Source organism: Bubalus bubalis, chromosome 6 (genome assembly GCF_019923935.1).
Source record: "Bubalus bubalis isolate 160015118507 breed Murrah chromosome 6, NDDB_SH_1, whole genome shotgun sequence".
Classification (NCBI taxonomy): domain Eukaryota; kingdom Metazoa; phylum Chordata; class Mammalia; order Artiodactyla; family Bovidae; genus Bubalus; species Bubalus bubalis.
In genome coordinates, this window is record NC_059162.1 from 8,419,427 (window position 1) to 8,443,856 (window position 24,430).

Genomic DNA, 24,430 nt, shown 5'->3' on the forward strand with positions numbered 1-24,430 from the left:
AGAAACAGGAATAACAGGAGGGAGGAAAGCACAGAGACAGTTCAGATATCTGGTCCTTAAGGGGAAAAGAATGATGTTGAGCTGAAGAAAGAAGAATCAGAGACTGCTGGGAGAGCCCAGTCCTTTTAGAAGTTCAAGCAGAGACAACTATTTTATAGGATGGCAAGGGTGACTGTGTATTTGAGGTGGGGGAGGAGATTGAAGCAATAGCTGTGAGTTGGGCCAATTTCTTTCAAATCTTCCTGTCCCTGAGCTTCTCTGTTATAGCGGTTAGAGCAGAAGAAATCTGGGCATTTGTCCAATTACTAATTTTGTGGTGGGAGTGGGAGAGCCAGTGTTTGGGGTGGGGTGTATGCTGTGGAATGAGCTATTAATTTACATTTCCATCCCCTCTCTAGCCCCACTTCTTTAATTTTCACATAGTATTATAATATTTTATTTTCTAAAATACCAGAGTGATGGTTAGTGACAAAACCTTCATCTCATGGTCAGGACTTGTTGGGGAGGAAGGAGGAAGAGAGTAGAACTTAATGTATTAACATCTTATTGTTAATACGTATAAGAGGATGCTTCTGAACCAGTTGAACACCTTCCTCATTGACTGTTGCTGGGGAGAAGCCAAAACCATTGGCAGCAAGAGTAACCAGCTGACAGCTGCAGGAAACCACCAGTTCTTAAAAAACCACTCTGAAAGAGGCGGGCGAGGGGAAGGGGGGGCAACAATGCTGAAAACTTCCTCAGACAGGACCTTGTATGGGGACAGGCCCTGAGTACTGAGTAGCTTTAGGAAGGAAAGGGAGGGCAGGAAGTAGATTCAAGGCATCCCTCATAGTCTTTGGGCAACCAACAACAGGCCCTGCAGCTGCTAAGTCACTTCAGTCATGTCTGACTCTGTGTGACCCATAGACGACAGCCCACCAGGCTCCCCCGTCCTTGGGATCCTCCAGGCAAGAATACTGGAGTGGGTTGCCATTTCCTTCTCCAATGTATGAAAGTGAAAAGTGAAAGTGAAGTCGCTCAGTCGTGTCCGACCCTCAGCGACCCCATGGACTGCAGCCTACCAGGCTCCTCCGTCCATGGGATTTCCAGGCAAGAGTACTGGAGTGGGGTGCCATTGCCTTCTCCAGGCCCTGCAGATCCAGTAATAAATACACCAGCGGTGACACACGTGTTCAAATACGGATGCAAGTAAGCACTGAGAAGCTGGAAATGTGGTCTGAAAGTGGGTCAGAGGAAATAAATGAATTGACTTAATTCCCCTATGCAAATGAACTGTTCATCACACTTACCTGTTCAATAAATAAACCAATTAGCTTATAAACCGGAATCAAATCATTCTCTCACAGTGTCTGGAAAGGACACAGATTTTTGCAGTTGGACTGAATCTAAGCTTTGCAAGAGCCAAGATGCAATGGCATGATCTTAAATTACTTGATCTATTATTATATTATATTATTGAATATTATATTGTAACAATAATATTATTATTACTTGGGCTATTTTGTAAAAATTTGTGCCAAAAGTTCTAGGTTACATTCAGGGGATAATAAAAAGGAAGACACGCTTTCTGTCCTCAGAGAGTTCATAGTCTGATGGCTCAGACATTTGGGTAAGACAAAGATTTTAGACATGTGTGACAGGTGCCAAGATAGAGGTGGGGGTCATAGGGTATGAGGTCACAGAAGTTCCTAGAGGTGTCTGCCTCCCCTTTGAGAAGTAAACTGTCAGCGTTTGTGGAGAGTAGGGTAGTGGTGGAAGAAGAAAGAATTTCTGCTTGCTAGGTCAGCTCCCAAGCTCTTCTCCGTTATGCAAAATCAAAATAAAGCGAACAGACTTGAAGCTGGTGGATAATACCTGTAAGGAACTGAGTAGTTGGAAGGGGTAATTTTGGGAAGAAGCTACCATCTCAGTAGAAAGTGTTAAGTGGCAGGGGACGATTTTAAAGACATTGAGCTGTGCATTAGAATGTGCTCTTGCTTCCCTCTCCCTTCCCCCATGCCTCTGACGTCTCCTGGAGAAACTAAGTAGAGATTTGTTGCTGTTGTTGTTTAGTCACTAAGTCGAGTCTGACTCGGGACTCTTTTGCAACCAGGTGGACTGTAGCCTGCCAGGCTCCTCTGTCCATGAAATTCTCCAGGCAAGAATAATGGAGTGGGTTGCCATTTCCTTCTCCAGGAGATCTTCTTGATCCAGGGATTGAACCTACGTCTCCTGCATTGGCAAGTGGATTCTTTTCCACTGAGCCTCCAGGGAAGCGCAAGTAGAGATTTAAATTATTATTTTTAGTTATTAGACTGGGTTTCTTCTATTACGTTGTGTGTCATGACTGGGCCTCTAGGGGCCCCATGATTTTATTCAGAATACAAAAAGGCAGGATGTTGTGGTAGAAACCAGCATATTAGAATTCAAGGTTTCAGAAATGTAGCAGTTCTCAATGATGACTAAGCCCAGGGTGGGGCCGGCATGAAAAGGAGTGGAAGTGAAGTTTCCTGAAAACAGGGAGCTTGCAAATGAATGTAGAGGAGTTGTCAGAAGAAGGTAGATATGAAGGATAGAAGGTGAAGATCAGTTTTATCAGAGTAGAACATCACGGAGGGGGAGAGGCTCAGAGGAAAAGTCCTCTAGATGAGATCTATATCAATTTTCTGTACAAGTCTATCTTTTCCATTATATAGTGAGAACTTAAAAAAAAAAAAAAGAAGTAGGGCTTTTACTTGACTCTTATTTTGTGCTCAAAATTCAGATGTATTGAATATCCACTGTTTGCTGGCCCTTTCCCATACTTCTCATGAAATATCACAAAACCCTTTAAGATGGGTTCACTGTACAGATGAACCCAGAGAGTGTATTGCTCAACATCACACAGCCAGAGGTTTCAAAGCTGCCATTGTGGGACTTCCCTGATGGTCCAGTGGTTAAAAATCTGCCTTGCAATGCAGGGGACGTGGGTTCAATCCCTGGTTGGGGAATGAAGATCCCACATACCTTGGAGTGACTAAGCCTGTACGCTGCAACTCCTGAGCCCGCACACCACATCTAGAGAATCTGCACCACAATGAAAGACTCCCCATGATGCAACGAAGACCTGATGCAGCCAAGAAAAAAAAGTTGCTGTTGTACTGAAATCCAGTATTATATAATTATAAGCCTTCACAGGCACATCAAACTCATTAAGTCCAAAGTTTAACTTGTCATCACTATTGTTGCCCCCAAATTTGCCTCTTCTAAGTTTTGTTTCTCATTAAATGTCCATTGGTCCACATTAGAAATCCAAGATTCATCTTGGAGTCTTCTAACTCCCTGACTTGGCACATGCCATCAATCACCAAGTCCTATTTGCCTCCCAGAAGTTCTCAAAGCTGTCTTCTTCCCTCTAGTCCCACTGAAATTACCTTACTTTGCATGAGCTTCATTTCACTCCTGGATTTCTGCAGTAACCTTAATAGGTCCCTGCTTCCAGCCTTGACCACTCTGATAATGCTCCATGTTTCCACCAGAGCAAACTTCCTAAAATCTCTGTTTTGAGCATTTTAAGGCCTTCGTCTTGCCCTCAGGATAAAAATCTCTTTTAATGTGGCTTATGGACTCTTTCATTATCTGGCACCTATTTACCTCATCAGTCTCATCTCTCATCATTCCCCTCACCCTATCGTTTAGCTCTACTGATCCATTTTTTAATTTGCCCAATGCCCTAATTTATTCCTCATTTTCAGACTGCACTATGGTTTTCTTGGTCTAGAACACAATCCATCTGTTAAAAGATAATTTTCAGAAAAGGGTAAAATTATAACTCTCACTCTGTAAAAACTTATTCTGACACTTGGTAAAATGGTAAGAAAGATTTTATTCAGGATTATCGCAATAGGGGCCAACACTGTCCCAGTCAGAGAGAGACTGGATTCAACTCTGAATATAGTTGTTGCCCTAATGGTCCGGAAGTGAGCAATGAGAATGAAGACAGAACACGAAATCTGGGGCAATGGGTCAGCGACCTGCAGCCTCTGTTGGACTGAGGGGCAGAGTCCACTCTGAGTCCAGCTTTTATTCCTAATTGTAGACCACAAGACTTTCTCAGATATTATCTTTCTCAAGACACATGCTGTTTCAATCACACACTCCTAAATGTCCTGGACTATACTGACAGAGTCCAGATCTCTTTGTTTTCACCCCAGGCCTCTCCCTTCTGGGCTAGTCTTGGGAACAATTAGAAAGTGAGTAAACAGCGAGGAGAAGGGGACGACAGAGGATAAGATGGTTGGATGGCATCACCGACTCAATGGACATGGGTTTGGGTGGACTCCGGGACTTGGTGATGGACAGGGAGGCCTGGCATGCTGCAGTTCATGGAGTCGCAAAGACTCAGGCACGACTGAGTGACTGAACTGAACTGAAGCAACATTCATGCCTGACTCCGACCCGGTGTTTCAAGGTCCATGTGTTCATGATTCCAGTCATACTTCCTTCTGGGTCTGGCCTTGGGGTTTTTAACAAGGATATTATTCTAAGAAAAACATGAAAGATAATTATTAACATATTTTCTTAATATATGCTGTTTTTCCAGGTGCTATTTCTATGGAGTGTCTCAAGGCTGTGAAAGTACATTATTAGGAATTCCCTCTACATACAGTAAGGACAAATGGATATTTATAGCCAATAAGCAGAACTAAAGAGTCAAGGGATGGAAAATTACATCAAGGATAAGAAGATTCTTGCTAAACCAACTTAGAATTCTTGCTACAAGCAGGCCAAGGAGATCAGAAATTAAGGGTAAGGGGATTCTTGCTAAACTGATATCGGATTCTTCTTAAAAATGGCTACAGGCCCAAGGATGAGGTCTATCGGAAAAGAGGGCTCAGGGGGCCTGTTTAAAATTTGGTCAATGAAGAGACTTTTTGTTAATACACGTATAAAAATGAACACCTGTTAAAGGTTTTATTTAACTCACAAGGAAACAAGCAGAAGACTCTTGAGAGTCCCTCAGACAGCAAGGAGATCAAACCAGTCAATCCCAAAGGATGTCAATCTTGAATATTCATTGGAAGGACTGATGCCGAAGCTGAAGCTCCAATACTTTGGCCACCTGATGCAAAGAGCCGACTCATTGGAAAAGACCCTGATGCTGGGAAAGACTGAAGGCAGAAGGAGAAGGGGATGACAGAGGATGTGATGGTTGGATAGCATCATTGACTCAATGGACATGCGTTTGAGCAAGCTCTGGGAGATGGTGAAGGACAGGGAAGCCTGGCATGCTGCAGACCATGGGGTCGCAAAGAGTTGGACACGACTGAGCAACTGAACAAAAGAATAGACACATTTATGTAGATCAGGGATACAGAAATATGTACATGAAGGCAAAACTGTTTTTCCACAAATTCGGGAGGAGGGAGTTAATTGAACCTCTGCCAGACAATAGAATTTACATTGGGTCAGCTACCTACAGAGTTGTAAAATAGCCGCGTGGAAACAGAAACTTATGCAACAGGACACACTATAGACACATACTTTAGGTTTCCTGTCACTTCTGGGAAGTCTTTCCCAAACTTCAACTTGTGAATGAGGCGCAATTTCTAGGTTATCATATTTATTACACTATATTGTCTGTAACTCCTCCCATCCCCACATTAGAACATGAGGTTTTTGAGGCAGACACTGTGAGTTATTCAAAGTTTTCTCAGTCTGATCATCTGCTTCTAAAGGAGCACAATATTCGAAGCGGGTAGCAGAAGCCACAAGATAAACATATTGCGTATTAGCGGAGCTTCCGTCTTATTCTAACATCTGGGGAAACACATTTTTACATTAAAACAGATGCTGCCCTCCCCTTCATACTCAATATTTCCTTGTTTTATTAACCATTTCTATTTCAAGGCCTGAGGGATACCTTGGGGATACAAAAATGCACCAGAGTGGTCTGCAAAGATGTACCCCAGGCAGGAAACAATTTTGATAAGTGGCACTAGATTGCAGTGGGGGGCACTGACACAATGAGAATCATATTCCGACCAGCCTGGGGTGATAGGTCTTCTGACACACCGGCCTCTCAGTCCTTCTTGGCCCCGAGGAAGGTCCTGGTTGGACTGGCTGTTTTTATAAGTCTAGGGGTGGGGACTGGACATGGAATAACAGGCTGCTTCCAAATTGGGAAAGGAGTATGTCAAGGCTGCATATTGTCACACTGCTTATTTAACTTACATACAGAGTATATCAAGCGAAATGCCAGGCTGGATGAAGCACAAGCTGGAATCAAGGGAGAAATATCAATAACCTCAGATATGCAGATGACATCACCTTTATGGCAGAAAGTGAAGAAGAACTAAAGAGACTCTTGATTCTGAAAGTGAAAGAGGAGAGTGAAAAAACTAGATTAAAACTCAACATTCAGAAAACTAAGATCATGGCATCCGGTCCCATCACTTCATGGCAAATAGGTGGGCAAACAATGGAAACAGTGACAGACTTTATTTTTTTGGGCTCCAAAATCACTGCAGATGGTGAGTACAGCCATGAAATTAAAAGACATTTGCTTTTTGGAAGAAAAGTTATGACCAATCTAGATAGCGTATTAAAAACCAGAGATACTACTTTGCCAACAAAGGTCCGTCTAGTCAAAGCTATGGTTTTTCCAGTAGTCATGTACGGATGTGAGAGTTGGATCTTAAAACTGAACGCTGAAGAATTGATGCTCTTGAACTGCGGTGTTGGAGAAGACTCTTGAGAGTCCCTTGGACTGCAAGATCAAACCAGTCCATCCTAAAGGAAATAAGTCCTGGGTGTTCATTGGAAGGACTGATGCTGAAGCTTAAATTCCAATACTTTGGCCAACTTATGCAAATAACTGACTCACTTGAAAAGATCCTGATGCTGGGAAAGATTGAAGGCAGGAGAAGGGGAGGACAGAGGATGAGACAGTTGGATGGCATCATCGACTCGATGCACATGAGTTTGAGCAAATTCCGGGAGTTGGTGAAGGACAGGGAAGCCTGGCATCCTGCAGTCCATGGGGTCGCAAAGAGTCGGACACGACTCAGAGGCTGAATTGAGGGGTGGGGAATGGAATCCTGCTAGGAGTTGGTCCAGTGGGGAAGAGACCCTGCGCCGGTTCCCAAAAGGTCGAGCCCCTCGTTGACTGCGGCCTGAAGCGAGCCCCACCATCCCCGCGGTGCTCAGACCCTGCGCTCCACGCCTGGGCAACCCCCCCCACTCCGAGGCCCCGCCCCGTGACGCGAGGCCCCGCCCCCGCGGCGCCCGCTTCCAAGATGGCGGCAGCGATTCCTGCCCGGCTGTCCGGGTGGCGGTGACGACGGGCGGCAGAAGGCCAGGTGTGTAGGCTGGAGATGGTGGGGTGAAGAGGCCCTGGAGAAAGGTTTGAGAGATTGGGAAGGTGAGAAGTTTTGGGTAAAGGCTGTAAACAGCCTTGAGCAAGGAGGGAGACCTAAGTGCAAGTCCGGACAGAGGCCGGCGGGCTCACTTTGCAAGGTAGAGCAATCGCCAGAGGAGGTTGGCGTGGGATGAGATGAGGCTGCTCCGAAAGAACTGGGCTGTAACCCCTTCCAGACCGCTGACCACGCCCCTCTAGGTGAGCTAGCCCAGGTTCCTGACAGGTTCTGCCCAGCCCTCCCTCTCCCTATCTCATTTCATCAATAACCCCGATCCCCATCCTCGCTAGGATGGAGAAAGGTAGAAGAAGGTAGAGGACGCCACCCCCATCCTATTTCCTGCCGCGCTCCGGGGTTGTTTGCTTGCAGCTCCCAGGTGGTCACCTCCCTGCACCTGCGGAGCTAGCTCCCATAAATGTGAAGAACGGAAAGGAGCCAGTTTCTTCCGCCTCCCTGGGTACTCTTGAGGCCACTTCACAGTCCTGTTAGGACTGCCTCACCCAGATCTCCAGTAGTTGCCCTGTCCCCACTCCCCAAACAGGTTGGTCCTGTTGGGGTGGGGGATGGTTACATACCGAGTGAATCTGACACGCTATAGGATGGCTGGGGCAGAGCCGGGGACCTAGCATCTCCTGCTCCACCCCTTTTCTCTCCAACCACTTTCCCTCGCTCGCTTCCAGAGCTGGGAAACCGGCTTCACCCTGTTCCTGCCCTCTGCCCCTCTGGGGGTGGCTGGCTATCCTTGACCACTTCTGTTCCAGCTGGTCCCAGGATTGCTGTTGGCGTGCTGGATGGAGCCTGTCTCTGTCCTCTGTTACGTTTCCAATTTTATATAATGCTTCACATCTCTGCTCCCCCGGGACCTCCTGGAGTCCCCATGATCCTGAAGAAGACAGTTTGAATCTAGGTGAGTCTTTCTCTCCCCCTCTAAAATTGGAAGGAATGTTCTCCAGAGAATGCTCTGGAATGGCCTTGGGACCTGAATGATGTAAGCATTCTCTGGGGTGGGGACTGAGTAGGTGGTGGGAGGGGTGGGGGAGAGTGAAACTTAGGCTGGGAGTGACAGGTGGTGCGGCCTGCCGATGGTTACATTCTATTTCTTTCTGTATCGGTGTGTGCTCCCTTCTATGACTCTGTTCTTTTCCTTTTTCCTCTTTACCCCTGCCCACCACCTTCATCAATACCCAATGATATCTCTGTTGGCATGCTGCCTTCCTGCCCCCTCCCAGAACTCTCCTCTCTCTCTCATCCAGACCCCAGCACAGAATGTTGCGGAGGTTGCTGGAGCGGCCCTGCACCCTGGCCCTACTTGTGGGCTCCCAGCTGGCAGTCATGATGTACCTGTCATTGGGGGGCTTTCGAAGCCTCAGTGCCCTCTTTGGCCGAGAGCAGGAGCCGGCATTTGACTATTCTCATCCCCATGATGTCTACAGTAACCTCAGTCACATGCCTGGGGCCCCTGTTGCCCCAGGGGGCCTCCCAGCTCCTCAAGGCCTGCCATACTGTCCCGAACGATCTCCTCTCTTAGGTGAGTGCAGAAGGAAAGCAGAAGGCAAGGCCAAGGTGTGGGGACAGGGAGGCTTGGACAAGTATAGGATGGCAGCTGTGGGTCTTCAAACTGGAGGGTCATGGAACTGGAAGGTAGGCTAATGTTGAGATAGATGGACTCTAAATTTGGAGTTTCGACTTGGGTTCTTTGATTGAGCCACAGCTTTCCATTGCCTGCCTGTTTATGGGCTCTTCATGCCTCAGGGTAGGATTAGGAGTTAGTTGGAAGTCCTGTTCTCTCCACCTGCTAACTGTAAGCTTCCAACTTTGTGAGGCAGGGGAGAGTTAAGGAACCCTAAAATAAGGCAGGCTAGGTGAGGAGCCTTCATCTTCCAGACTTTGCAAAGTTGTCCCAATGATAGGGAACTCAAGGTTTTGTGAGATTTCTTAGCAAGCCCTTGGGGGAGCTGAGTCCCAGAATCAGACTGGCAGGGACAGTTCTCCTTGACCTTCTAATCCCTGACCTTGTCATTCCCTCCCGACAGTGGGTCCCATATCCGTGTCCTTTAGCCCAGTGCCATCGTTGGCAGAGATTGTGGAGAGGAATCCCCGGGTAGAACCAGGGGGCCGATACCGCCCTGCAAGGTGTGAGCCCCGGTCCCGGACAGCCATCATTGTGCCCCACCGTGCCCGGGAGCACCACCTGCGCCTGCTGCTGTACCACCTGCATCCGTTCCTGCAGCGCCAGCAGCTTGCTTACGGCATTTATGTCATCCACCAGGTACTCCCAGTTCCCATGCCACTGTGATTTTTTTATAAGGAAGCCTCAAGCAAATTCCACTCCACTCTCATATAATGGGTCTCAAAATAATTAAAAGAGGGTCAGACTGTAGAATGTAAGAAAGCAGCAGCTTGCACTGCTCTGCCAACATGTTAGCCCCATGCTTCTTCTTAAGGATATTCCCGTTGTTCTGTAATCTTCCATGATTTTTCTGTTGTTGAATTTGGAAGTGGATAGATTTGGGCTAAAGTTCTTGTCCTGCTATTTGTTCCATATGTGACCTTGAGCAACACACCCAACCTGCTAAAATGAGGCAAAGAGTCGTAACCAATATACCACCTATTTCACATGGTTGTTGGGATTAAATGCTAAATAGTAGCATGTGTGTGTCAGGCACATGTGTGTTAGTTGCTCAGCCATGTCCAGTTCTTTGCGACCCCATAGACTGTGCCAGCCAGGCTCTTCTGTCCACAGGATTCTTCAGGCAAGAATACTGGAGTGGGTTGCCATTCCCTTCTCCAGGGGATCTTCCTGACCCAGAGATCAAACCCGGGTCTCCTGCATTGCAAGCAGGCTCTTTACCATCTGAGCCACCAGGGAAGCCCATCCAGCACATACTGATGCTCAAAAAATTTTGTTGAATGAGAAAACAAAGAAGTTGTCTTTCTCTTCATCCTCTTTATCCCATAACCTACTTTGACTTCCCTCCATTCACTTTTATGCTTCTTCTCCATGCCACCTATAGACCTAGTTGGTCCTCCTCCATTATCTTCCAGGCTGGAAATGGAACATTTAACAGGGCAAAGCTGCTGAATGTTGGGGTGCGGGAGGCCCTGCGAGATGAAGAATGGGACTGCTTGTTCCTGCATGATGTGGATCTCCTGCCAGAGAACGACCACAACCTGTATGTGTGCGACCCCCGAGGACCTCGGCACGTTGCTGTTGCCATGAACAAATTTGGATACAGGTAGAGGGCACAGGAGGGTACTGGAAGCAGGGTATTCCACCATCCAGTGGAAGAAGGAGGGATGGCTCCCAGAAGACGTGTGGAATCCAAGGATCTTTCTTTCCCCAGCCTCCCATATCCCCAGTACTTTGGCGGGGTCTCAGCGCTCACTCCTGACCAGTACCTGAAGATGAATGGCTTCCCCAATGAATACTGGGGCTGGGGTGGTGAGGATGACGACATTGCTACCAGGTCAGACTTCTTGCCACCACCTTCTTCCCTGACCCCAGCCTGGATCCCTGTCCTCTAAGACCACCTCTAGCCCTAGTCTTTTAACACTAATTTAGCTCCCTGGTCCTGAACGGTGCCTATTCCTCTCCCTTATCTTTGCGGTCTACCCAGGTCAGGCTTTGCATGCTGCTCCCCCTTCTGTTATCTTTCAGTCCCTTAGAGCTGGTTAATAACATTCCCGGGAGAGAAGACAAGATCAATACAATCAATCCCAATAGTATCATGGGATTCCAGAACTGGAAAGGGGCCTAGAGACTGTTTAGTCCTGCCTCTGCTAGGATTGCATCCAAACCACTTCCTGCAGAGCTGGAAGAGGAAAGGCTCTGCTCCACATAGTCCAGAATCACTTTTTTTTTTTTTTTTAAATAAAGGGCCTGTGCCATTGGCATGATGCCAGCTTATTTTTAGCATATAAAACATTTTGACCTTCAGCCTCAGCTGACCCAATTTCATATGTCATTTGACTATTTGGGCTTGATATGCTGGGCCCCTTGCTTCTCCTCCCGCTTTGTCCTCTGGGAAGAGATCTCTATGAATTCTTGTCTTCTGTATGTGTGTAAAGCACCCAGCAATTTCTAAATGTATGTATTCTTTCAGTACCTTCCCCAGCCATCCTCACTTCTTGCTTCTGTGTATCAGAATTGGAGTTCATTTCTTTCCAGGTCTTGATTTCCTGGTTCCACACTTTTCTTAAATGTGGGTGGGGGACAGGAGTGCAGCAGAGCTGAGGCCGCTCAGCCACTAATCTCAGTAAGAATTGCTGAGCTTGGGTCTGTGGTTCCCAGTCTTGTCCTACCTTTTTTGACAAAATGGTTCCTCTCCCTGTCCTTTCCAGACAGCAAAGGCAGCTCCTGGGAGCCATTTGGGAAACAGGTGGGAGGTGCAAAGCTACCTCTGCCAATGGTTTATAGCCCCCAGCGTGCCTGCACTAGGCCCTGAGGGTTTGGAGACAGCCAGCTTTTACATTCTCTTCAGCCTTTCCTTCTTTCTGTTTGACTTTTCTGTTCTTCCTTCCAGTACTTGGCCCTTTGTCGAGTTAGTAACAGTTGTTCTTTGTGTAAAGAAACATGCAGTTCCTCCCTCGCTGGCCTTAGCTCTTCTTGCTCACCTGTCAGCAGCTTTCTTCCACTCTGGATCCTCCAAGGTGCCCTCACTTTTCCCATAGGGTTCGCTTGGCTGGGATGAAGATCTCCCGTCCCCCCACATCTGTGGGACACTATAAGATGGTGAAGCACCGAGGAGATAAGGGCAACGAGGAAAATCCCCACAGGTACGACGGGAGGGTTGCCTGGGAATTACTAGTGAATCCTTAGGGCTCTACAGTTTCTAGATTCCTGGCTGTTCCTTTCCGGGTCTCAGTCTCCAATCTGTAACCCTCAGGTTTGACCTCCTGGTCCGTACCCAGAATTCCTGGACTCAAGATGGAATGAACTCACTGACATACCAGTTGCTGTCTCGAGAGCTGGGCCCTCTCTATACGAACATCACAGCAGACATTGGAACTGACCCTCGGGGTCCCCGGACTTCCTCTGGTCCCCATTACCCGCCTGGTTCCTCCCAAGCCTTCCGTCAGGAGATGCTGCAGCGCCGGCCCCCAGCCAGGCCTGGCCCTCTGCCTACTGCCAACCACACAGCTCCTCATGGTTCACACTGACTCCTTCTTAATCATGAAACTGACTCTTTCCCACTTTAATCATGAAACTGAATCAGAGGGGTTATATTTTCCCCACCCTCAGCTCCTCACTGCTCTTAGAGGGATGTGGGGAACTGAACTTTACTGCTGTGCTAGGGGCAGGGGCCTCTCCTCACTGCTGGACTGGAGCTGGGCTCCTCTGGCCCTGGGGGTCTCTCTTTCTAGGGTCACCTGCCAGGGCTTATGACTGTGAATCCTTGATGTCATGACTTATGTGATGACTCCTAGGAGTCCCCTGCCCATGGGGTAGGAGCAGGGCTGGACCCCAAATCCCTTCTTCTTCCATGGAGAGAAGAGTGATCTGGCTTCTCCCGGGACCTCTGTGAATATTTATTCTATTTATGGTTCCCAGGAAGTGTGTTTGAAGGAAGCCCCTCCCTGGGTACTTTCTGCCAGTAATGGAGTAGCTCCCTCTTTTGGACCTGGCTCAGGGGGCTGGGATTTTGATATATTTTCTAATAAAGGACTTTGTCTCGCCTCCGCTCCTGCTTTCTGCGTCCCAGGCACTCTTTGCCTATCTTTGCTCACCCACCCCCACCTTCTACCCTTGGATGACAGAACAGCCAGGCCAAGCCAAGCTTTAGCAACTTTTATTTTCATGGGTGAGAGAATCCCTGCCACCAGGGGCAAGAAGAAGTGGGAGCTGAGGATCAACTGTTGGGTTCTGTGCCCAAGACACGGGCTGCTGCCTGACGCCCGCTCTCTATACAGTCATTGACAGCAACCCCCTCATAGGAGGCCCCGGCCAGAGTCAAAGGCAGCTTCTGAGCAGCCAGGAATTGGGCAGCTGACTCTGAAAGGAAAGAAAAGGAATATTACAGCTGGGGTCTATTTTCATGGCTCTTCTCAGCCCAGCTGCTTTCTCAACTTACCCAATTTTTGCCAGTGGCCTAATGTATACTGGGGGATAGAGTTCTGGAGAGAGAAAAAGGGATACAGGGAAAACATTATTATTGATATCCCAGGCCTGGGTGCTACATTCCGTGGGGTCACAAAGAGTCAAACATGACTTAGTAACTGAACAACAGGCCTGGATAGACAATGACAAATGGATCAGTCCCTGCTTCCAAGCCTGCCTCTACTAGGTAGCTGAAGAGTGTTTACCTTGTGTTACCAACTCACCTTGTGTAGATGGACCAAGCAGTGACTTGGTGGCTCATTCAGTCCTAATTGAGTGGCAGCAGCTTTCTCTGCCTCCTGTTGGAGCAGCTCCTGAGATAAGACACAGCCCCTGGCTTCTAGTGTCTGTAACCAGGAACCTCCCAGCATCACCTAAGGAGGGAAGATGGCACTGACCAGCTTGGCCTTACTGCACTGGGGCAGAGAGGAGCCCTTTGGAAACCCCCACTAAGCATGGCTGCCTTCTCTCACAGTCAGTCTGAGGCCAGGCAGGCTGCCATCCTGCTCAGGGAAAGCAACGGAGTCATACACAATTCCCAGGATAACTGGATCTTCTGAGGATGGCACCAAATGTCCAAATCCCTGGAAAAAACAGAGAATGGGTCAGGACGGAAGGGTTCCAGTTGAGCCCGTGTCTGTCTCGCCTCCTTTTCTGGGTCACACCTGCACAGGCAGACGAGCTCCTCGGTACTGCAGATTCACCACAGCCACAGACACAGCAGTGATGGTGCTCAGGGCACGGGCCAGAGGTGCGGCCTCAGCAGGGAGCAGCTTGCTGAGCGCTGGAGGACAGAGCAGCCTGCCTCAGGAGGCGTTCCCAGTGCAGTTTTGGCCACCCTCCTTAGGATAAGATCCCCACGAGGATGAGCAGTTCAAGGGCGTGGTATGGTCTCGTTGGCCCAGGAAGAAGCTAGGGTGCCTCACCCTGGCTGGGGAAGGGGAGGGTGGCTATCCCATTACCTGAAGCTGGAATGGCACTAATAATGTGGTCAGCCTCCAGGCTGCTGTCCTCTAGAGACACCTGAAAGGATGAAAACATTAAAAGACAGAAATCATGGGAATTGTGCCTCAGTTTCCTAGCACCCAAGTGGCAGGAGAGAGACTGGATGCTGACTCAGGATGAAGAGACTGACTATGTTGTCAGAACAAAAATCATCCCCCTGTTACTCCAGCAAGTGGGCCAGACAAAAGCCAATGAGCCAATTTGAAATGTTTAGTGGAGCTGGGTGGTTCTTTCCCTTAGCTGGGAGCCACTTATCCACAGATCTGGATCAGATGGTCTTGGAGGAAGGTCCACAAAGAAGGCCTAAGAACCTGGGGTAGCCCATATTTAAGCAGCTTGTAGGACAGAAGAAAAAGAGAAACTCCAGTCTTGGAGTTTAAACAAAGATGAAAACTCTAACACGCAGGGTCATTACAGTCCAGGAGGCTCGCCTACCTTCCAGCGCCCTTCCGCCTGGAGACTGAGCCCACAGACTGGCTGGCCTTGGAGAACACTGACACCCCTACTAGTCAGGTGGGCGTGGAGGGTCTGGGGCAATGTCTCCAGCCCTCCACGGAGTGACCACTGGCTCCAGCGCTCAGTCCGAGCTTGGCGAATAAGTGCTGAGTCCAGCTGTGGGCCCCGGCCTGCAGGGGAGGAAGCAGAGAAGAATCATTAAAATAGCACCCCTTGCCTCCAGTCCCTCATTCTGGCAGTCCTTAATATCTTCAACCCTTGAACCAACTGCCCCCTCACCTGCCCCCAGCAGCAGCCCCAGTAATATGGAACGATGGGTTTGCTCAGCTTGGAAGAGACTGGGAAAGCAGGACCTGATGCTGAGCTCACGGCTGTTGCCTGCAAACACTCCACGGCAGAGACTGTCCATGGCTAGAGACGCCACCTTAAGGGTGAGACTAGGATTGAGAGGCCAAGGAATAAACTGCACTAATTTCCACTAATCCCTGCTTGGTAGGGAATGGGGGCAGCATGGGTTTACTTGGAAAGCAGTCTGGCTACAACAGATGGATGGGAAGGAAGTGAAGGCATTCACCTCAACACTGAGTTTGGGGGGCTCAAAGAGAAGAGGGCATTTTCAGAGGCTACAGAAGAGGCCCCAGTGGTAGGTTTGGGCCCCAGTGGTAGCTTTGCAGCCGGTTTAGAAGGGGAGGGATCTGGGGGCTTTTGGGTGGTGTTACCTCGGGACCAAGGCGGCGCTGGGCAAAACTGTGCACAGTCTCATCAGGGTCTTTGCCACGAGGGGTGGTCAAATCCCTCAGCCCAGCCCAGAACAGAGGTTTGGAGAAGGGAGGTGAAGGGCGGAGGAGCCCCCTGCATGGAGGAAGGCACAGTGAAAAGGGAGCTCTGATTTACCTTTCCAGCTCCAGGGGATCATTTCTATTCGTTTGGCCCCTTTTGCTGGGAGGGCTGACAGACTGGGAGATGAGGAAATGGAAGGGATGTGAGGACAAGGGCAAAGGAGAAGGATGGCAGTAAGGAAGTGATACGTTACCTGATGCCAGAGGGCAACGCATGCAGAGCACCGCCTACATACAGGAACCTGTTCTGGGCAGCTGGATGGTCTCCCCGGACCGGCAACACTTCTGAGTCCAAGCCAAGCTCAGAAACCTGCTCTCCACACGTCCTCAAGAAGAGGATATACTAAGGAAAGGACTGGCCACCAAATCCACTTGCTCCCCTTAACTCTATCCTCTAGTGAAGGCCTCTCCGCAATACCTCCTAGGCATTGCACAAAGCCGCTCACCAGGAGCAAGGTCCGGGCTCCCAGGGCTCCCGCCGGCCGAATTCCTCGAGGTCCAAGTTCAAAAATGGCACCATCTGGCCCTCGTACTGAGTGGATCCAGCCTCCCAGGCGCTCGCTGCCCTCCACCAAGACCACCTGAGGACAAGAGGGAGACACTGCAGCCTACAGCCACAGCCCCGGCGGCATAAGAGGTCAGGAGAAAAAGGGGGCGGCGCATTCGCTCTTGCTGGAAATGGGAGAGAAGTGTTAAAGGCGCTCCCTCTGGCAGCGTGGCGCACTCACCTTGGGGGGACAGGGGGCCCGGCTCAGGTAGTAACTGGCGGCCAAGCCGCTGATCCCTCCGCCCAGCACGACCACGGTCCGGCCCATGAAGAAACCTGCGGGTGAAGAGGCACTACGAACAGCGTGACCGCAAGCAGCCTGCTCTCCAGAAAACCTGCGAGCTCCGCGTCCCACCCCCGGCCATTCGCTGCTTTCGGGGAAACCCAGAGCCGGCGGATGGGGTGGTGGAACTCTGAGGTCCCCTCCCAGGGCCTAGGACTCACCCACGAGGGGAACGAGAAAAATGAGGCGAAAGGAGGAGGTAGAGGTCTCAGCGCATCACCCCGCCGGCGATCCGGGGGGACAGGGGAGGCGGATAAGGGCCACACCCACGCTATCTGCTCGCGCAGGGCTCGGGGACCCAACTGGACGCCGGTGTTCTGGAGCGCTTTCCCTCCCACCCCCATCTAGGCCTAGTGCTTTCAGCCCGTAGCCTCCGCCCCCAAGCTTTTTGGCCTCTCCGACTCTCCGTCCATTCTAGTCTCGCGGACGCTCCAGCCTGTAGTAGGCTGTTCTCTGAAGCTGGAGATTAACTGGTTCGATGCCGGGCTGGAGAGAGCGGCCATATCTCGCACGGCTCTCCCTTCAGGGCTGGAGCGGCGAGAGCTGAATCCTGGTCAGCATTCCCCAGCTCGAGCTTCCCAGGCCCCACCTAGGGTGAGAACCCTGGAGGGAGGGTCCCATGAGCTTTGGTTGTAGGGAGAGTAGATAGGGACACTGGAGGCTGGTCCGTGGGGAGGTGGCTTCATCAACAGCTCCTTGATGTTAGCAACAGCCTGGGCCTGTGGGAGCTAGGGCAGCCCGGCAGCGTACCGTGTTTATCCACAGGGGTCCCTGGGTACCAAGCTCTCGAGAGGCAGCCCCCTACGCTGGCAAAACCCGTGGACCCCCGTGTCCGCCCTCTAGCTCCAGGATTCCTTACAGCTTCACGGGTCTCAAGTTTGCCTTCCCTCTTCTCCTCCCAATGTAAACCCTGGCATCACCGTGTCCTGGTCCCATCCCATCCCCACCCCCACGGCTCTGAGCGGGCCCCCATCTGTTCAGAGAGGGAACTGGGTCCCAGGAAGACTCCCCATTCGGCCTAGTTCTGTATCTCCACACCCTTAAAACACAAATACAAATAAGGACATCTTTTTTTTTTTTTTTAATAAATTTATTCACAAAAAAAGTGAGACTGTAGAGGGTCTGGGGGCTGTACACGGGCAGGGGCCTGTGGAGCTCTGTACATGGGACTGGGAGACAAGGGAGCCTCCAGGTGAAAGGGTATTTTTTAATAAAAAAAATAATGGGAGGTACAACCACCCCCTCCCCCCTCCCCGATTAAAAAGACACAAAAATAGACGTCTCTGAGGTAAATGGGGAGCCTGGGGGCTTAAGGGTGTTGAAAGGGTTTCACAGGTGCCAGGGCATAAAAGGGATGTCACAGGCACCGGGGTGGCTCCTGCATCAGTTGGTAGAACAGCACGTAGCCCTCACTGGACGCCACCTGGTTTTCACTGACAGGGGAGACACTAGGAAGAAGGGACATGGGGAAAGAGGTGTGATCATCTCTGCGTGTTCCTACCTCCCCACAAGATCAACCTCACAGCATCCAGGTAGTGATCAGGATACCAACCCCGCCCCCACCGCCCGGCACTGTGCTCTCCTGGGGCTTCGTCTTTGGGAAAGGTGTCAGAGCTGCTGTGGGGACAGGGCCGGAGGGGAGTAGCAGGCTCTTCTCACCGAGAGTCATTGTAGACGTGCCAGCCAGTCTGGCACCGGCACAGGGCTGTGTAGTGGCCGTAGTGGACGCTGCCCGAGTGGTTGCAAAGGGCGTACAGCTGATACACGGGGCTTCCTTCAGGGTTACAGACGACCAAATCCTACAGTCAGAGCTGTGCCCCGCTCTCACTCTTCCCTCCCCTGCATGGAGCTCCCCAGGACCTTCCCTATCCGACTCACCGGCTTTGTCACTGGCGAAGTCCCCTAGGCTCAGTCGCTGCAGTGGGAAGTCTACACCTACTGAACTTTTCTTGATGGAGCCTCGGGAGGCGGAAAATCGATTAAGATCTAAGCTCTGGTTAAGGAGAATTTGGGAGGCAGAGGGCCTCTGAGGGGGGCTGAGGAATTGAATGTTGTTCACCACCCCTCCCGGAACACATTTCGGGAGCATGATAGGGAAAGGTGGAGTGGCCGGCTTTTCCTAAGGCAAACTGAATTCCCAAATGTCCAGCTTCTGTAAACATGGAAAATGTGGAAAAAAGAATGAATGGGAGAAATAATCTGAAGGTTAGGATACGGAGCACGAGAATGCGGGGGAATCTCTGTACTGTCAACTTTTTGGTACTTCGTGTTTTCTGCCGACATCGGTCACACACCTAAATAAATGTCAAATAATGTTATAAGGTTAACGTGTTTCTCACCTCAGCTAGCTTTTCTGGCATCCTGACTCACAAATTCACTGTGCTCCGCATACACTTCTGCATCCTCTGGGCCGCTGCCCTTTGCCCTGGAAGCACCAGGACAAACCTGAAACTCCTTTAAAAACCCTGACACGTGTCATTCTTCATACTCAGGCACCATGCAACCCCTTTTACACATGGAGCTCCCCACCCAGGCTTCCCACCCTTACTATATCCCTTGTGAACCCCCACATACTGGGGCATTCTCCGATTCTAGCTCTTCTTCCTTGGTGAAAAGGTTGAAACAATCTCGCAGAGACACCTTGCCCCCAGCAAATCCTTTCTGGGGGGAAAGGGGAGTGAAGGGTCAGCATGGTATGAATTTACTTTTCCAACTCTTCGCAAATAATCCAAGCTTCATTTCTGCTCCAGAGACCCACAGGGTTCCCTCCCACACTAGGGGTGGGAGGGTTGCATCACAGAACCCATGTCCCATCCACCCCTGGAATCTTCTGGAACCCCACCTTGGGGATGGGCAGGGACAGGTCACAAAAAACCTCGAAGGTCGTGGAGCGATACCCACAGGCCTGGCACTTGAGACAACTTTTCAACTGGCCCACAAACAGGTCTAGATAGAAGCAAAGGGGCAGGAGAAACAGTCACTGTGGGATGCCTAAGGTGCTTTCTTGGAATCCCACCCCCTTACCTGACCTTTCCTTTCCCACCACCAACACTCCTCACAAACCCCTAACAGCTTTTCCACCCAGTCCTGTTCCCATACCCCTCGATAGTATTGATTTTTTCTGCCAAGCCAGCACCGCCACCCCCACCACAGACACTTTCCCCCATCACTGTCTTACTTCATACCCACGATCTTCCCCCACACACAGACACACAGACACTCCCTCCATCACTTTGTTTTACTCCATACCCACGATCTTGCTGTCCTCTCTTTCCAGGTAACGCTTCCACATTAGGTTGGCTCGATCGTCATCGCTACCACAGAGCAAGGAAAGTGGGAAGCATCCATAAGACAGCAGGAACGCTGGGCACCCCCACCACCACTGAAATGATCCACAAAGCTCTGTACCCCACCCCACCCCATACCCGACCCCCTCTGTGCCCCGGCTCCTTCTTTGAATTTCAAGAAAGAGTCAAAGGAGCCCTCCTTCAGAGGACTTTCTGGTGAGAGGAAAACAAAGGAATGTAAACAGGGGAAGAACATGCCGTCTTCCTCCACCTGGCTCCAAACCTCTTTTGTACCTTATAAATTAATTATCCCCTCCTCCGTCAATATGGTGACAGCCACAGCACTATCTTCTGCTTCCATCTGCGCCCCTCAGCCTCCTCCTTCCTTCTTCCTGCTTCTGCACTGCTTCACAAACCATTTTCTGAACTATGTATTTCCTTGGACCCTACAGCCTCAACCGTGACTAACACACTTCTATGAAGGATGAATGCTGCTGATAAACTACTGGGGAGAAGAGGGAGGGGGAGCAACCTTACCTTAACTCGGGTTCTTCTAGCAGAGCCCCTCCAAGGCGGGATGGGTGGGGAGCAGGACTACTGGCCAGGATTGGTGGAGCCCGGCGGCCTCGGCGGTTGATTTCAAGGTGTAGCCGCTCCATGAGGAGCTTCAGAAACTCTTGGGCATCCTGCTGGCTGCAGTCAGACAAAGAGCATGGGCAACTGACTCCTCCCTAGTCCACAGTCACTAATCTCTGCCCAGGCATCTGTCCCCACTTCCTGGATGAAGAGCATCTCAAGGCTCAGAATGAGGCTGCCAGGGCTCCTACCCCCAGACAAGGCCAGAGAGAAATCCCATACCCTCCAGCTCTCCCACCTGTATCCAGAGAAGGAGGGGACGTATTTCTGGAAGACAGCTCGGAATCGAGTAGGATTCACAGCTTCACAGGAATCAGGGTGCCACAGGGCACCAATCACATCTGCAAAGGCTGTTAGGATGGGAGTGGGGAAGGGAAACAAAAGTTAATGACTACAAGAGGGAAGCAAGAGGAGGCCCAGAGGGTGGAAAACAACCTCTAGGAAATCAGACACAGGGAAAAACAGATAAAACTGCCAGCTTTCAGGCTCGGGGTCACCGCTACTGGCAGATGAACCTACACGGGGTTGGGGAAAAGAGGACTTGAAAGGGGGGAGCAGGAGTTGTTGCCCTACCTTCAGTGAGCTCCTGGGCTCGGCCCCCTCCAGGCACCTCTTGACGGAAGTCCCTTCGTAGACAGAAGTCCCGAAGAGGCCGGGTGCTACTCAAACACTGTAGCACAGCATTCAGGAAGCACTGGGGAGCAGGAGAGACCCAAGAAGCCTTAGGAGAACTTCAGTGCTGCGCTTCTAGTTTCCCTCCCCATGCCTGTCCCCAGCACCAGTCCACATTCCTGTTCGGAAGGATGGAAGAATGGCTCTCACCGTGTTTCCCAGATTTCGGAGGCCAACATGACCAGAGCCCAGAAGCAGTGTGTGATGAGCCTGGAAGGTCAGTACAGAACAGTCAACAGGTGCCTGTATACCCTACCTGGCACTTTAACCTTCCCACAGCATGCTGCCCACTGCCTTCCCCATCCCATCCTTCACCCCCAAACTCTGCACTTCTTCCCTCACTGAGTATCAGGGTCTCCCTACCTCACTGGCCATGAGCAGTAAGCCCATCACAGCTGAGTGTACCACGGTCTCAGCCATGGCTGTCCCATCTGTTCCCCACTTACTCCTCTGCCCAGCTAGCCGGCGATGCAACTCCTGGGGCAACTCCCCAAGCACTGGCATGGTTGCCCAGCTGCTCCCCACCCCCACCTTGCTACCCGCAAGGCCCCCTCCTGCACCCGTGGCCCCTTTCTACACCCTCTCCTGATGGCTCCAACTGCAATCAGCTTAGCTCACTTAGCTCGGGGAAATGGGCAACCACATTAGCTCAGATGTTCTGAGCCTGCCCCTCCTTCGCTCCAGAGATTAATTAAACCTAGGCAAGCATCCCAGGAGAGAAGGCACAGCAAGGGAAATTAAGGGCCTGGGGACCCAAATAATTCCAAATGGTTGAGTTAATTCCTTGGAGAATGAAATGGCAAACCATGCTGGGGAGTCACAGACAAGCCCAAAAAGGTCTATGAGGCTCAAGGGTACTTAAGTAAGGGAGAAGAGAGTCCACACTACTGAAATGAAGAGGTGAAAAAGAAATTTGGGGGAAAAGGAGAAAGGAAAGCCATATGATGGCAAGAAAGCTGGAGGCATGGAGGAACGTGTGGACATGGAAGGCCACGTGTGCTGGCGAATCCTCACCATCTTGTCATCGGAGTAGAAAGGTTCAGAGGGCCGGGCAGATATCACGTGGAAGGAGCCATGGGGAGTAGGGGGCTCTGTCCGTATGCTGAACAAAGTGGGTGGCCCAGGAAAGCCCCCGAGGCGGCGGAGAGAGGTGCTACGTCTCAAAGGGGGTGGCTCAGGCCGGAGAGCCAAGCGGCTCAGTGCAGCCCCCAGCTCTCCAGTGCCACGGTGCCCTCCCAAGGCAATCCCCATTGGACGCAAGTCCCCACTGCTCACAGACTTGGAACGGGCTAGGTTGGTCCTGGATGGGAGAGGCAGAGCCACAGTTGGAGGTGGTGAGCCAGGCAGGGGAACTCCATGATCTGCCCGAAGTGGGCCACTGGGACGAGGGCCTGAGATCCGTCCCCGTCCCAGCTCCAGTTTCTTGAGCCGTTCCTCAGGGGGACCTGGCCTAGGAGGCAGAGGTCGTAACATGGGATTTGGCCCAGGGGCTGGGTTTCGTCGCTCCTTGCTCCGGGCCCGGGGAGCAAATGGTAGCTTGGATCCCACTCGGGGCTGGATATTAAGAGGTGGCTCTCGGGTCCGTCCCAGGCGGTGCTCAGAAGCTTGGGGCATTGTGGACGCCACAGGCTGGACCTGGGAGAAGAAGACAGGGTCAACATTTGAACATGGAAGGAGGTGGGAACCTAGGCTACCATACCTGGCTATATGCAAGGAGGGCAGGAACCATATCATATCAGTCATTGTATCCCCAATAGCTAGCATAGTGTTTGGCACAAAGTAAACACTTAGTAACCATTGAGTAAATGAATGAATGAATGATAGCAGTCCAGAGCTTTGACTCTACATTCCTTACCCTCTTCTTGCAGAATACAGCTTTACTGGAGAGCCAATGAAAAGACAGTTCCTATCTCACCTGTCTTTATAATCTAAATGTTCATGAAGGTCCCCCATACTTGGCTAGTCAAGTGGGATGTGCTCTGGGTCATTTAGAACCTCTGGTCAAATAGGGGTGTGGATACAAGTACAACAGCCCCAAAGATAGCATTCCATTCTCAAACCTCTGCCCCTCCGGGCTGCAAATGAAGCAGATTAAAAGGGTGACTTGCCAATCACTCCCTCCCCCCGCCTCTGAGCTCCAAAGTGATGTCGGGGCTTAGGGGCAGTGGCGAGCAGGGAGGACGAACAACTAATGCCCTGACCCTCAAGCTCTGCACCTTGCCCACCACAGCAGCTTTCAACCGGGTCCGCCCCCCTCGAGGGCAGAAAGGCCGAGGCTGCTGATTGGCTACGGGGTCCAGAGGCATATTCTCCACGATCCAAGGATGCTGGTCCCTCCAGCCCAGTTCTCTCAGGCCTGCCAGGACCCCAGCGGCTTTGCCTTTGTGGAGGGCGATCTCTCGAGTCTGGAGGAGTCTTCCCTCGGAACCCCCCACGCCATACGCCCCGGACCGTACCTGTCCCCGAGTGAGGCGGCGGGGGAGGCCAACCGGGGTCAGGCCTCAGCTCAGGGCCACCCCCTACTACCCTCGCGCAGCGCCCCCGCGGGCCCGGCTGCAGCTTTAGCCGCAGCTATCGCCCAGCTGTCTCCCGCCGCAGGGGCCACCGCCATCTTTGTTGGTCCCGCCCGGCCACCGGCCACCGGCTTCACTGTCTCTCAGGGCGCCTGCGCACCCCCACTCAGAATCCACCCACCTGCATCCTCGGCGCTTGCGTGAACCCGCCCCCTTGGCTCCGCCGCTGACACCATGGAAACACAGCCAACTTTAGGACCGCCAGTTCCCAGCTCTGCCAAAAATTTTCTTTAGACCATCATTCCAAAGCAAGTCCCTAAAGTACAGAGTCCCATCGCCCCATCTTGTGGCTCTAAAGGATATAAACCTGACAATCGTTGTATGGGCCCCCGGCTTGCAGCACAGACCTTCCCAGGGAGCAGGGATGCGAATGTAGGGTCCAGCCCACAGAACAGAGAAGTATCCACATAGGGATGGGAAGCTCCTCGGAGGGTAGGGAATACTGACCCTGCAAAACCAGTCCTCAGTCATCTTGCAGGCCGAAGCAGGAGGCTCCCTGCTCAAGCACATGAGCAGACTTCAGCAGCAGGGACAGCAGTCAGGATTTCCTTTCATTCTGGTCCAGACCAGAGCTTCCTCCATTTCCCCCTCCCCCCTGAACTAGGATGGTCGTACATGTGCCTTGGGTGGTAGCCTGCTGACCCTTAGGCTACTCACCC

The 24,430-nt window shown here is 51.2% G+C and overlaps 3 protein-coding genes and 1 long non-coding RNA gene across 14 annotated transcripts; 2 read left to right on the forward strand and 2 right to left on the reverse strand.

Moving 5' to 3' along the window:
* The first annotated feature begins 7,172 nt into the window (after positions 1–7,172).
* Positions 7,173–13,053, forward strand: B4GALT3 (beta-1,4-galactosyltransferase 3). Of its 4 annotated transcripts, none has more exons than XM_044944125.2 (8): positions 7,173–7,319; positions 8,138–8,283; positions 8,606–8,904; positions 9,410–9,645; positions 10,422–10,612; positions 10,721–10,843; positions 12,048–12,152; positions 12,263–13,053. In XM_044944125.2, exons 3-8 carry the CDS (start codon positions 8,643–8,645, stop codon positions 12,534–12,536), a joined length of 1,191 nt encoding a protein of 396 aa, XP_044800060.1. In that variant the 5' UTR covers positions 7,173–7,319; positions 8,138–8,283; positions 8,606–8,642; the 3' UTR covers positions 12,537–13,053. The 4 variants fall into 4 exon arrangements, with proteins under 4 accessions (XP_044800060.1, XP_044800059.1, XP_006048538.1 ...); XM_044944124.2 differs by having other exon boundaries at positions 8,630–8,904; XM_006048476.4 differs by lacking the exon at positions 7,173–7,319 and adding an exon at positions 7,326–7,576 and having other exon boundaries at positions 8,630–8,904.
* A 96-nt stretch (positions 13,054–13,149) lies between these two features.
* PPOX (protoporphyrinogen oxidase) lies at positions 13,150–16,955 on the reverse strand. Of its 5 annotated transcripts, none has more exons than XM_006048483.4 (13): positions 16,765–16,953; positions 16,502–16,596; positions 16,220–16,354; positions 15,968–16,083; positions 15,654–15,786; positions 15,214–15,358; positions 14,914–15,104; positions 14,436–14,496; positions 14,139–14,257; positions 13,947–14,057; positions 13,698–13,847; positions 13,448–13,490; positions 13,150–13,368 (listed from the first exon to the last, which is right to left on the reverse strand). In XM_006048483.4, exons 2-13 carry the CDS (start codon positions 16,586–16,588, stop codon positions 13,226–13,228), a joined length of 1,434 nt encoding a protein of 477 aa, XP_006048545.3. In that variant the 5' UTR covers positions 16,589–16,596; positions 16,765–16,953; the 3' UTR covers positions 13,150–13,225. The 5 variants fall into 5 exon arrangements, with proteins under 5 accessions (XP_006048545.3, XP_006048546.3, XP_006048547.3 ...); XM_006048484.4 differs by having other exon boundaries at positions 16,502–16,613; XM_006048485.4 differs by lacking the exon at positions 16,765–16,953 and having other exon boundaries at positions 15,968–16,099.
* Positions 16,956–17,064: 109 nt separating this feature from the next.
* LOC123465869 lies at positions 17,065–20,215 on the forward strand. Its single transcript, XR_006641162.1, has 2 exons — positions 17,065–17,197; positions 19,881–20,215. It is a non-coding gene; the product is annotated as an uncharacterized LOC123465869 (long non-coding RNA).
* USP21 (ubiquitin specific peptidase 21) lies at positions 17,672–24,427 on the reverse strand. 4 transcript variants are annotated; one of them, XM_025287493.3, is made up of 13 exons: positions 24,219–24,427; positions 22,474–22,833; positions 21,349–21,408; positions 21,100–21,220; positions 20,765–20,876; positions 20,428–20,583; positions 19,853–19,917; positions 19,446–19,549; positions 19,178–19,264; positions 18,819–18,897; positions 18,482–18,589; positions 18,263–18,377; positions 17,672–18,051 (listed from the first exon to the last, which is right to left on the reverse strand). In XM_025287493.3, the coding sequence occupies exons 1-13, from the start codon at positions 24,279–24,281 to the stop codon at positions 17,961–17,963; spliced, it is 1,521 nt and encodes a 506-aa protein (XP_025143278.1). In that variant the 5' UTR covers positions 24,282–24,427; the 3' UTR covers positions 17,672–17,960. The 4 variants fall into 4 exon arrangements, with proteins under 4 accessions (XP_025143278.1, XP_025143276.1, XP_006048543.1 ...); XM_025287491.3 differs by having other exon boundaries at positions 22,213–22,833; XM_006048481.4 differs by lacking the exon at positions 24,219–24,427 and adding an exon at positions 23,655–24,192 and having other exon boundaries at positions 22,213–22,833.
* Positions 24,428–24,430: the final 3 nt, after the last annotated feature.